Source organism: Narcine bancroftii, chromosome 1 (assembly GCF_036971445.1).
Source record: "Narcine bancroftii isolate sNarBan1 chromosome 1, sNarBan1.hap1, whole genome shotgun sequence".
Lineage (NCBI taxonomy): Eukaryota > Metazoa > Chordata > Chondrichthyes > Torpediniformes > Narcinidae > Narcine > Narcine bancroftii.
In genome coordinates, this window is record NC_091469.1 from 273,393,291 (window position 1) to 273,406,823 (window position 13,533).

The 13,533-nt window shown below is 39.7% G+C and overlaps 2 protein-coding genes across 4 annotated transcripts in view; one reads left to right on the forward strand and one right to left on the reverse strand.

The window, feature by feature from the left end:
* rab3il1 (RAB3A interacting protein (rabin3)-like 1) overlaps positions 1-13,533 on the reverse strand; it is a 134,529-nt gene that overhangs the window by 92,644 nt on the left and 28,352 nt on the right. The gene's annotated exons all lie outside the window — the stretch shown is intronic.
* The window catches only part of LOC138751528 (bestrophin-4-like), a 40,285-nt gene continuing 26,871 nt past the window's right edge, over positions 120-13,533 (forward strand). The window contains exons 1-2 of one of the 3 annotated variants that reach the window (XM_069913916.1): positions 120-270; positions 9,041-9,200. In XM_069913916.1, coding sequence (XP_069770017.1) covers positions 9,049-9,200 — 152 coding nt within the window. In that variant the 5' untranslated portion in view covers positions 120-270; positions 9,041-9,048. Of the gene's footprint in view, positions 271-8,093; positions 8,164-9,040; positions 9,201-13,533 lie in introns of those variants that run through there. The other 2 variants (XM_069913894.1, XM_069913905.1) reach the window with 2 other exon arrangements.

Here is a 13,533-nt window from a genome sequence, read left to right on the forward strand (position 1 = left end):
TTGTTTAACAACTTGTGTTATGAAATAGCACTGAAAATGTATCAGAATGTTAGTGAAAGAGATTAACACAAGAACAAAGCAGTGTTGTAAATTTGCAGATTAGCTGGTCAAGTGACCAGCAATACTTGAAAGGGTTTCAAAATTCCATGCGTATTTCTTTTGCCATATTACCACATACAGAGAAAAAAAAATTAAGCCTTGAGGTACTTTCTGGAAATCAGAACTCAGATTGAAAACAAAAGGAGTGTTTCAAGCCTTAAAATTTGAACAGTGAGTACTATTTCTAAACTAAGATTTGACCAAGTAACTAACTGATATTACCAATGATTCACCTATAAGCTTTGGAATTTAGCAAAATTGAGTGACAGAAATGGTTCTGAGACACATCTGAAGGAAGGTATGTTATGTAGGCTTGATCATCCATGAAATTGTGAGTATTTATTATCTACTTTTAGCGTTTCAACAGTGGCTTTTGGTTGGTTTAAGAGTCTACATTCAACAAGTCAAGGCAGAAGTTATTCAAAAAACCTTACATGTGCCCGTTTTTTAAAAAGAAGTTGAGATATTCATTTTGAATTGCAAAATATCTGAAGATACAACTGAATTAGAAAAAATTTCTGACTTGCCTAAACACTTGGTATTCTTGCTCAATTCTATATTAGCAAAATACCCTCATTGGTATTACAGACTGATCCTTTGCTACATTTTTAATGCATCAGAGTTTGATACTTCTCACATTGCTTCCAAAGGTTTCAAATTTATCTGTGTGTTGCAGTCTAATTCACAAATAGGAGGTACCATGCCATCCTGTGGTTTTTTTGTTAAGTATTTGGGGCGATGAAACAATATTTCCCAGCAATTATTTTACGTTCTCTCATAATAATTCTATGTCTCACTCCTTTGTTCTCTTATACAGTCACTCTCTTCAGCCTCTCTGCAGATGTCACACACACTCAAAGCCAATCTACTATCTCAACTTCTAGTCTAAAAGCAGCATCCATAGATCATACATATATTTGGAAAAAATGTAGTTACATTTTGCTTTTCATGATTTCAGAATATTCCAATGTAATTTAAAACTGGAAAACCACTGCATAAAATGCAGCAAGTGTTGTAATGTTAAAAATGCAACAGCTGTGGCACATAATAAGCTACCAAATATAGCAAATATGACAATGACCATAAAACATGATTTTTGGCTTTTTAATGATTACCGTATCACAAAATATTGATGAAAAAAGAAATTATGGAATATACCTAACTATGTTTTCCAAAAATTGGCTCTATTCACAATAAATTATTTACAACAAAGAGAAAAGTTCAAAGTCTTTTCACATCCTTAACATTATATCCACACATTTCCATCTATGTACATTGTTACATATGTTCTCCAATTACACCATTGCCACAAATGTGGCTTCCCCTCAGTCTCAGCCCCTCAATGCCTAGAGACGGAGGACTCTAGACTGTGATCCTTCCCCAAAACGGCCTCAAGATGCAACCCTCAGTGCGTACTCCTGAAGCCTGTGTGTTGACAGCTTTCTCTCACCAATATCTCATTGTGCTGAAAGACCAACAAGTCGGGTAGACAAAAAAGCCAGTAGTTCTGGATGTCCAATCTGCCCAATTGTGGGTGGTCACGTGATGCAAGGAGAGTGAGAGGAGGCAAAGACACGGAGCTCCCAGATCCACAAGGAAGATAAACCAAAGCATGATGACAAAAAGAAATAAAACTGCCAGCAAGAGCAGCAAGGAATCGGATCTGATGCCAGGAGATTAACCTGAGGTGCCTCATGGTGTGGAAAATGATGGTACTGCCTCGAGACTCACTGTCGAGGAAGACGTGCACCCAGCGATCCCACCCTGCAGGAGTCCTGAGGTCAAGATAAGACTGATCTGGGAAAGGGAAGTAATGCTACCCTGGACCAACAAATGGATGGCAGGAACCCTGTGGAGCAGCTTGGAGGGGGGGGGGGGGGGGCGTCTCAGAGCCTCCATCCCGCAGCAAGAGCACCAGGTTGGGCGCTTCCGTGTCAAGTGCTTCGCACAAGTTGCAGCCAGCAGGAGCAGCGGTGGTGGGATGGAGTAACCGGGAAGTGCAGGGACTGAATTGAGTTGGGAAGCATCGGGTCGGGAGATGTGGCAGGCACTAGCGATGGGAGCAGCGATGACAGAGACCATGATGGCAACGGAGATGGCAACAGCAATAATGAAAAAGATAGCCACAAAGCCTGGAAAGGACGTTAGGAAGAGAAAGGGAAAAGGAGGGCTCAGAGCCCTTCTTGTGCGATGTTGGAGGCCTTGGGTCTCATGGAAGAGAGACTGTTCCAGGCAGTGGACAAGAGAACCCAAAACATGGTCAAAAAACTGGACAAGGTGCCAAGTGCCCTCTCAGGTCTAATTAGAATGGAAGAGTTAGAGGACAGAGTGGGCACAAATGAGGACAGAATAAGTAGGGTGGAAGATGAATTGGACGCATTGGTGAGGGAGAGAGAACATGTCTGGGATAAATTGGATGCCCTGGAAAATTATTCCTGTAGAAATAAAATAAAAATAGTGGGGTTGATAGAGGGCATCAAGGAGGAGAATGCTGTGTTTTTTCCAGAGTTGGATCACCGAAGTGCTGGGCAGAGGCATATTGAGAGAGAGGGTGGAGGTGGAGAGGGCAAACTGGGCCACGGGCAGAAACCTCGTTTTGTCCTGATGAAGCTAGGACAAGACAGGGAAAAAATTATGGCAGTGGAAGCAGCCAGTACAAGAAGTGGGGGGGGGGGGGGGGCAAAGGAACTAGAGGGGTATAAAGTATTTTTCTACCCTGATATCAGCACAGAAAAGAATTTGAACCAGTCAGAAGACTAGTGAGGCAGAAAGGCTACGAGTGTATCCTTAGACACACAGCGAAAGGCATGGCAATTTGCTAAGGAACCGACAGTATTCGGGGGAAAAAAAATTAAAATGGGTATTAATGTATCTCACCATAAACAACTGCTGAAAAATGTAAAGTATTCTGATGTAAATATTTGTAAATATTGGGTTTATGAAAATGTATTGGAAGTGAAAAATGGGAAGGGATCTGGGAGGACTTTGGGGTGAGGGTGGAGGAGGAAGATGAAAGGGAGAGATGTAGACTACACAGACCGAACAATGGTGATGGCATGTGAGATGCAATCACCCTGGGGTGGGGGTGGAAATAGGAGAAGGGAATATGGAGAAGGGAGTCAGAGTTTATTGTTGTATCTTATATTATCTCTGTCTTTGCCCTTTTTCTCTTTTTAGTTTTTTTTCAGGGATTTGTTGTGGAACCACCAGGTTGGTCTGAACAGTCAAGAATAAAAGATTGGATGGATATCGGATTGGAGGAGGGGGGGAAGAGATGAGGGTACCGGGTTGGTACAGCCATGGTGAAATCACTATGGCAATGACCGACTGTATAAAATACATTTGTTTTAATGTAAATGATTTAAATGGGTAGTGAAGAAGAAAAGAGTCTTGGCACACATAAGAAAATTGGGAGTGGATATAGCTTTCCTTTAGGAAACATATTTAATAGGACATGAATACCAAAACTGAAGAGTGGATGGGTGGGCCAGGTAATAGCATCCTCTTTTAATTCTAAAGCGGTGGGAGGGGGGGGGGAGCGATTTTAGTTGGAAGAAACATTACGGTCAGGGTGGAAAGTGTGGTCACAGACATAGCAGGAAGATTTGTGATGGTGTACTGCCAGATATATTCAGAATCCTACACCTTATTGATCATGTATGCCCATAATTGGGATGATAAGAAATTTATACAAGCTACTTTTTTGAAATTGGCAGAGCGAAGAGAAAACACCCTGGTTTGGTGGGGAAAGGGTAGATTTCAATTTTTGTCTGGATCTGGTCTTGGATAAGTCATCAAGGGTAACTAAGGTCAGGGTTGCTAAAACTACCCAGACAATTAGAGAGCAGAATTTAATAGATGCATGGAAATGACAGCATTCAAGGGAAATGGATTATGTTTCATACACCAAGATAAATTTGTTCTTGGCCTCAGCCCAAATAGAGGGTAGGATCATGGAAACCTTAGTTCACAATGAGACTTTTGTCAGACCATTCTCCATTGACATTGACAATTGCAATCCAGATAAACAGGAGACGGTGTACAGATGGTGCCTTAATCCTATTGCTGCTGAAGAAGCTGGAATTTTATAGCTTTATTAGAACACAAATAGACATGTTCTGTGAGGCCCAACTGTAACTTAACTGTTGACAAATTCCTTCTTTGGGACACTCTTAAGGCATACTTTAGAGGTCAAATAATTGGTTATACAAAAGCAGTTAAAAGAGAATATTTAAGGGAGGTAAAGAAATTGGAACAGGAGATTGTGGACTTGCAAAAGGACTTTCAAAATTTGAGCTCATAAGAAAAATAAATAAATAGACCTAAATATAATACACTCCAAACATGAAGAAGGCCATTGTTACGAGCCTAGAGGACCAATAAACCCAGCAGCAATAGATATTAACCAAGATAAATGGTTACTTAACAAAAGTTGCTTTTAATTATCGTTAAACATGAGAACAGAATTATACTTTAACTCATTACTATTGACTTAACTAACCTAACTTAACCCCCTTCTAATTCTAAGCGCATATGTTTGTAATGTGTGCGTAAGTTCAAAAAAGTTCTTGGTTCGCAGTCCAATCTCACTTCTCATTCCTCAAAGTTCACTGGTTGCAGGCAATTCTTATACTGTGCACAGAATTTAACATTGATAAAGTTCACCAGGCTTTGGTGCTTAAAAGGTAAATGGTTACCACTCAGGAAGGTTTTTGTCGGTTTTCAGAGAGAGACTTGTTGTTCCTTTTTAATCAGCCACTTCAGTATCTTGCTGACAAAACTTGCCCCCTCAGGTTTCTCCAGATGATAATCTCTTTCTTTCAGGTCACCACATAGTTCCTTTTTGTTTCTCTTATTCCACATGAAACATTAGACAGTCAGTCCTCTCCTCTTGCATGAACCACAAGGGCTTTGACCAGGCTGAACTAAGAACTCACAACCCATCTTCCAAATGGGGTTTTCCACAAGCTTGCCAGCTTGTCCTGTTCCAGTCCCAGCTGCTGTTGCTAACTGTAGCACTGCAGAAGTGATCAAACCTGTTTGATTCTCTCTGCTTGCTAAACCATATGACCCTCTTAAAACATCAAGTTCTCTTCCAGTCAAAAGGTGGCTCTGGCAAGCTCTTTCATCTGTTGCCTTTTTGTAAACAACAATCCATTAGTGAAGATTCTTGGACACTCTCCAAAGCTCTTGCAAAGGCTGTGGAGCCGATATGTCAAGCATTAGCAGAGCTCCAGTATTTCAAATAAGATCTGTTTTAAAGCGTTTGTATGTGACCTACTCTAACAAACCTTTCCCATTTTATCTACCAAAGACATATCTATATACTCTGTCACACCATATTAAAATCGAGGCAGAAATATTACGAGTGGGGGAACGAGCCCATTGAGTCCACTTCTGGCAGCTGAAGGCATAGCAGGCCTCAGAAATAAGTAATACGGTTCAGACGGGAATGATAGGATCTCATATAAGCTGAAGGAGATAAATGAAACTTTCAGACAAATTTAAGAAAAATTGTATAAATCAAAATCATTAGGGAAGCCTGAGAAAATAGATGAATTCCTGTCAAAGTTGGAGTTATCAAATTTAGGTCAGGAAGATCAGCAGGGATTGAATGCTCCATTCACAGAAGAAGCAATGAATCTGTTACAAGCTGGTAAGTCTCTGGGGGAGGATGTCTTCCCCTGAGTTTTACAGGGAACCTAAAAATCTCCTGATACCCATCTTTATGGAGGATGAAACGCATACACTCCCAGAATCCTTTCCAATGCCAATTATTACGGTGATTCTTTAAAAAGATTGGGGCCCTCTGAAACCATCCTCTCATTGACCTATTTCAATGCTGAATACAAACTATAAGATACTTGTGAAGGCCCTGGCAAATAGATTTGTGAAGCACTGGCTGAAGCTAATAAATGTAGACCAAACAGGCTTTATACACAGGAGACAGGCTGCAGATAACATAAACAGACTGCTGAGTATCATGCATCTGGCACAGTTAAGGGATGACCCAAGTGTAGCCGTGGCCCTGGATGGAGAGAAGTTATTTGATAGGCTAGATTGGGAATTCCTGTTTAAGGTACTGGAGAAATTGGGACTAGGGTCAACTTTTATAAGTTGGATAAGGGCGCTGTATCACATGCCCAATGCTAAAGTTGTGACCAATGGACAAATATCTCAGGGATATTTGACAGGGGTGCCCATTGTCTCCAGCTCTATTGATAGAACCGTTGGCTGAAGCCATATGATGGGATCCGGGCATTAAGTGGTTCAGAGTGGGCCAAAAAGAACATAAAATCAATTTATTTGCAGATGATGTGCTGATATATCTGAAAAACCCAGAAAATTCATTGACCAAGCTTCACTCGACTCTGGAGGATTATGGGAAAGTCTCCGGGTACAAAATTAATTTGAACAAGAGGGGACAATAGTCAATTTAAAGAAAACAGTCATTTAAAGTGTCCACAAAAGGGGATCAAGTACCTGGGAGTCAAAGTGGATGATCTATAAAATCTATATAAACTACATTATACCCACTTGCTCAAAAAAAATGATACATTGATGGGCAGGGTCAATTGTATCAAGATGAATGTGTTGCCAAAGCTTCAGTACCTCTTCCAGACTTTGCCCATGGCATTGCCCCGGAGATTCTTCCAGAATATTAATTCACAGATAAATAGGTTCATTTGGAACAGGAGGGTGGCAAGGGTCTCCATTCAGAAATTAACCTGGGATTACAGACTGGGCGGACTGAGATTACCAGACTGTAATACTATTGGGCAGCACAGTTAAGGTATATCACCTCATTCTTGGAGGGAGGAGGTATACCACCCTGGGCACAAATTGGTCTACACACAATAGGTGAGAAGATAGCAGAAGACTTTATTTATAAATGGGACACTAAATTGTTATCTGGTGACAAAGACACCCCCTTATTCATACATATTCTTTATGTGTGGAACAAGATTAATCAATGCATTAGTCTTAAAGTGGGGCTGTCTTCAAAAACACCCCTGACTCACAATGGCTTAATACCATGGACAATATATAACAAGATCCTGGACACCTGGTGCCAGATAGGGATCAGATGTATAGAGGACTATTACAAGCGGGGCAGCTTATGTCATTTGAACATCTTAAAAATATGATTTGTCAAACAGGACATTCTTTTGCTATCTTCAGTTAAGGTCTTTTTTAAGCGACAAATTAGGTCCAGCTATGATCTTAACAGAGTGCAATGGTTGGATGCCCTGATTCAAAAGGGGAACACGTGCAAATTTATGACAATGTATTTTTTATTCCAAGTGGAAAGCCCGAAGCTGGATCTTCATAAATCCAGGCAAAGGTGAGAGTCAGACTTAAATGTAACGATTGATGAATGGTGCTGGTCAGACCTGTGTCATGACAGCATGACGACAATTATCTACACTCGATACAAGTTGGTGCAGTATAATTTTTCTACACCAGTTCAGCCAGAAATTTCAGATCAATGTTTTAGGTGCAAAGGACAGGATCCTTTGTGCACTCAACTTGGTCATGCTCTAAGGTGAGACCTTTTTGGGTAGAGCGAGGCCAAGTTCTAAAAAAAACATGTAAAGAATTTCCACATTGCACGCTGGAATGTGGAAATGCAGAGCTATATTCCCCTAGTGAAAATTACCTATAACTTATGGAGGAAACATGACACCTTCCTTAAAATTTGGCAACCATACCTGTGTTATATAGGTGCAAAGATATAGTCCAGTGCCTCGTGCTTTGTTGCTCTGTCTGTTCCCATCTACCCCTTTCTTGGTGGGGGGAGGATCCATCCATCCATCTTAATTAGGTTGAGTCATGAAAATTTAAAGGCCTGAAAGCCAGCAGTGGGGTTCCAACGAATTCTACAATTTCTATCTTTTTGTTGATTTGTTCTTACTTTTTCATAAGAATTTTTTGTGTGTAATTGTTTTGTTTTATTTTTTGGTCCTTATCTCCCCAATATATCTGGAAGGTAAAGGAACACTGTAAAATGCTACAGAAATAGGACGCAAGGATTAATTTATTGCTGCTGTCTCTCTTTTCAGGGTAATTGTCTATTTAATTTTGTCTCTAGATATATTAATTGGGATAAGGGAGGGGAAAATTCAACTCGACGGTTAAGCTTGTATATAATTGGAAAATGTAGTGTGTTTTTATTATTATGGATAATTATGGATTGTTGACACTGTTTGAATTTGAAAAATTATAAATAAAATATTCAATCTGCCCAATTGTCTTGCTATTGCAGTACCTAAGAATGCTATTTTGGGCCATGGTCACCTCAATCTCTGGAAATGTTGGGATGATTGATTTTAACCATCCAGCACTATCAGCATTGCAACTGGCCTCAATCTACTTTTTATTTATCCTGCAATCCCAGCAATTTTTTTGCTCACTAACTGTGCTCATTTATCTCCTATTTAAGTCCTTCAGATCAACAGTGTTTAACAAACCCTCACCAGCCACTCTGAGCCACCAACTGGAATTTGCTCTCATTTGGTCTCCGCCTTATTGAACACCTTCCTTTTATCTCACCCTCACATTCCTTTCCCTGCAACATAAAACATCTTTGATTTTTACCTTCACATAGCTTTGATGATAGATCATTGAACTAAAACATTATGTTTCTCTCTTTACAATTCTAGCCTGATCTGTTAACTATTTCTAGAATTTACAATGTTTATGATCTCTTGAGATAACTTTGTATTAATACCCTGCTTGGATTTTCACTTTAATTGACTCCATTATAAGATGTCAAGACTAAATTCACAAATGCTTATTGATGTACTTCGTGATCGGAAGCTTGCATAGAACCACTTCCCAAAAGTAACGGGAATGAAAAAAAGAGGAAAAGAAAATAAACCCTATTTTGTTCTCAAATACTTATCCATTGGCAACAGTTCAGGTTGTGTTGTCCTTTCAGGTCTCATCATGACAGTAACTTACACAAGTCGTGTGGCCAATGCCCGCTTGTGCGGATTTTCCAAGCTGTTGCTGCAGTGGAAAGGCAGTATATACAAACTGCTGTACAAGGAGTTCCTCATATTTATATTACTTTACCTCATTCTCAGTTGCATCTACAGGTAAGTGAATTCCAGATGTGAAAGTGGTAAAGTGAGCTAAACAAACAAAAGATCACTTTAACTATCTCATTGAAATTCATGTCACGTTTTCTTCCTCCCATCTATTTACTTTTTACACAGACCCATCTATTTACTTTTTACACAGACCCATCTATTTACTTTTTACACAGACTTACAATTGTTTTTTCCATCACCACCACATACTTTATTCTATTGTTTCTTTGTGCTTCAAGTAAATTGCAACACAAAAAATTTCTTTCTTTAATTTATGTGGCACTTCACTACATCTCAGCATTTCACATTCATCTTGTTATTTTCCTGAACAGTAACTACTTTAGCCAAGCGAATAATTTATTTGGATTCTATATAAACCATTATAAGAACAAAATAAACTATTTATCTCATCAAACTATCCAAATATATTAATGGTTAAATTTTAAACCAAGACCATAGATTCATCTTTTTATGATAATAGCTTTTTCATGATCAAATTTAAAAATAACTTTCTTTCCATATAAAAGTGTTTTGTAACTCTGTTACTGAGAAAATCCTCTGGAACCCAAGGTTTCCGACAGCTATCTTCTGTATAGATTTCCTACCGTGAAACTGCCTCTAAGAATATGCTCCAAATATGCTTTTAAGTACCATGATAGATACTTACATTGAAAATTAGTTGCTGTAATTTTGCCCAATATGTCTTTGTTAAGCTGCGCTTCCATCTACACCACTTAGTGGTGTACACAACATAGCTTAGTCATGTACCAGGCAATCTTAGAGATGTTATTTTCTACTTCAAAGTTGTTTGTAAGTTTTGTGCAGCATTATGGAACCAACACACATCCTGGAGGACACAAATCATAATTTGCTACCAATATAGACTATATCCGTTAAGAGTAGGAGAGATTGAAACAAGAGGACATAAGTTAAGAGTTAAGGGGCAGAGGTTTAGAGGTAACATGAGGGGGAACTTCTCTACTCAGAGAGTGGTAGCGGTGTGGAACGAGCTTCCGGGAGAAATAGTGGTGGCAGAGTCAATTTTATTATTTAAGAAAAAGCTGGACAGGTATTATGGATGAGAAGAAGGTGGAGGGTTATGGTCATTGTGCAGGTAGGTGGAACTAGAGAGGAGTGTTTGGTTCGGTGCAGACTAGAAGGGCCTAATGGCCTGTTTCCGTGCCGTAATTGTTATGCATGTTATGTATGTTATATCTTTCCATTATCTATACTCTGTTCTTCTGCGACTTACTTTTTGAATCAGGTCAAAGATTTTTTTGCAAAACTGTGAAATTTGATGGTCTCTCATGAGGAACTTTGTAAAATGCCCGTTGGAAGTCCATAGAAATAATCAATTGATGTTTTCCTGCTTACAATTTAAGTCACGTCTTCAAAAAATTCAGTCAAGTCCATTGAGCGTGATATCCAGTTGACAAATCCACACTGATTCTGTCTGATTAGTTGTAAACTTTCAAGTTGTTCTATCACTCTATCCTTAATTATCAACTTTAATAATGTCCATTTCCCCTAATATCACACCAATAGGGGCATTTTTTTTTAAGTTTGCTCTCTCAGTTCCTTAAGTATTGAAGTAGCATGATGCTGAAACAAGCCATGAAAGACCTCAACAATGAAGACGCTGTTTACATCCGGTACTGCACGGATGGCAGTCTCTTCAATCTAAGGCGCCTGCAAGCTCACACCAAGACACAAGAGCAACTTGTCCGTGAACTACTCTTTGCAGACGATGCCACTTTAGTTGCCCATTCAGAGCCAGCTCTTCAGCGCTTGATGTCCTGTTTTGCGGAAACTGCCAAAATGTTTGGCCTGGAAGTCAGCCTGAAGAAAACTGAGGTCCTCCATCAGCCAGCTCCCCACCATGACTACCAGCCCCCCCACATCTCCATCGGGCACACAAAACTCAAAACGGTCAACCAGTTTACCTATCTCGGCTGCACCATTTCATCGGATGCAAGGATCGACAACGAGATAGACAACAGACTCGCCAAGGCAAAAAGCGCCTTTGGAAGACTACACAAAAGAGTCTGGAAAAACAACCAACTGAAAAACCTCACAAAGATTAGCGTATACAGAGCCGTTGTCATACCCACACTCCTGTTCGGCTCCGAATCATGGGTCCTTTACTGGCATCACCTACGGCTCCTAGAACGCTTCCACCAGCGTTGTCTCCGCTCCATCCTCAACATTCATTGGAGCGACTTCATCTCCAACATCGAAGTACTCGAGATGGCAAAGGCCGACAGCATCGAATCCACACTGCTGAAGATCAAACTGTGCTAGGTAGGTCACATCTCCAGAATGGAGGACCATTGCCTTCCCAAGATCGTGTTATATGGCGAGCTCTCCACTGGCCACCGAGACAGAGGTGCACCAAAGAAGAGGTACAAGGACTGCCTAAAGAAAGCTCTTGGTAGGAGTCACGTGATGGAGTAGTGGCCGGTCAGGGAATTCCAGCCCTCTCCGGAAAAGTTAAAAAAAAAACGCACAAAACACAAAGGTTCAAGAGTAAAAATGAAAACAAAGTAAAAATAAAGGTGAGAAGAAAATGGCAGCGAAGAGAGAAAAGTCGAAAACAACTGGAAGAAGAGAAGATGAAAGAACGTCGGAAGAAGAAGGTAAAGGTCTTACCTGTCCGAGGAGGCCGGCCGCGGAGAGAGAAGCCCGCTCCCTCAGGTCAGTGGAAGTCCCGAGCTCGGGACTACAAAAATGGCTCGCGGAGCCGAGTAAAAGTGTGCAACCGCGCATGAAAAAAACACACTGATGGGAGGGGGGAACAGCTGCGGAGTCGATCTCCACAGCTGAGAGTGACAGCTGCAACACAGCAACAGGTGCAGAACATAGAAAATAACGACAACAAAAAAGAAGAGAGCAAAAAGAAAACAAGGAAACAACAGATAGTCAACCCAGAGGAAGAAGAAGAAGAAGAACAGAGAGAAATGGAAGAAGAAGAGAAAGGCAAGACAATGGATATATCTTTTTTTAAAGAATATATGGAATCAGTGAAAGAATGGCAATTACAAGAATTTAATGAGAAAAAAAGAACAATTAAGAGTGCAGAAGAAAAAATGAATAAAATAGAAATGGTCATATCAGAGATAGGAAAAAGAGTGGATAATGTGGAAGAACGAGAAATAATCGTAGAAATAGAAGTAGAGGACTTAAAAGAGAAATTAGAAGAATCTAATAAAAAAAGTTAAAGAGGCACATGAGCTGTTAGCTCAGAAGATAGATATAATGTAAAACTATAATAGAAGAAATAATATAAAGATAGTGGGCCTTAAGGAAGATGAAGAAGGCAAGAATATGAGAGAATTTATAAAAGATTGGATCCCCAGGGTCCTAGGAAGACCAGAATTACAGGAAGAAATGGAAATAGAGAGGGCACATAGAACATTAACCCCGAAACCACAACCGCAGCAAAAACCAAGATCTATTTTAGTAAAATTCTTAAGATATACAACAAGAGAAAACATATTGGAGAAAGCAATGAAGAAAATAAGAGAAGACAAAAAGCCACTGGAATACAAAGGTCAAAAATTTTTTTTCTATCCAGACATAAGTTTTGAACTCCTGAAGAAGAGGAAGGAGTTCAATACAGCAAAAACGATCTTATGGAAAAAAGGATATAAATTTATGTTAAAGTACCCAGCGGTACTTAAAATAGTTATTCCAGGGCAACAAAACAGACTATTCTTGGATCCAGAGGAAGCAAGGAAATTTGCAGAACAACTACAAAACAAGCAGAGAGATGAAGACATGTAATGAGAGTAAAAATGACCACGAACTATATGTATGTGTGTAAAGGGGTATATGTGTGTATATATATATATATATAGTGTGTATACATGAATGTATCCGTATTTAGAGGAAAATATATAGAGTATAGACAAGAATTAATAAGGGAATGAAAGGGAATAGAGGGAATAAGGAGGGAATTAAAAGAGTGACCTTTGTTACATATGAAAATTGAAATCTTTTCTGGGGGGGCTGGGTGGGGAAGAGTTACGGTCACTGCAAAATCAGTTGACGCTTGCGAGTGAATTCGCAAATCCAAATGGAGAGGGGAGATGTGGTTGCCCGACAAGGGATAAAGGGCATCTCAGGAGGGGGAGGGGAGAATGGGGTTAAAGAAGTTTTAAATAGGAGAATAAGGAAAATGTTTGAGGATTTAGAAATGTTGTCTTATAAAGTGTTCAAAACAAGAAAGCAGAAATGGATAAGAAGGAAAGGTGATGATGGAGAAACGGAAAGGGAAGATAAACAAAGTATGAAATGGCTACGTTGAACTATATGACTTTAAATATTAATGGAATACATA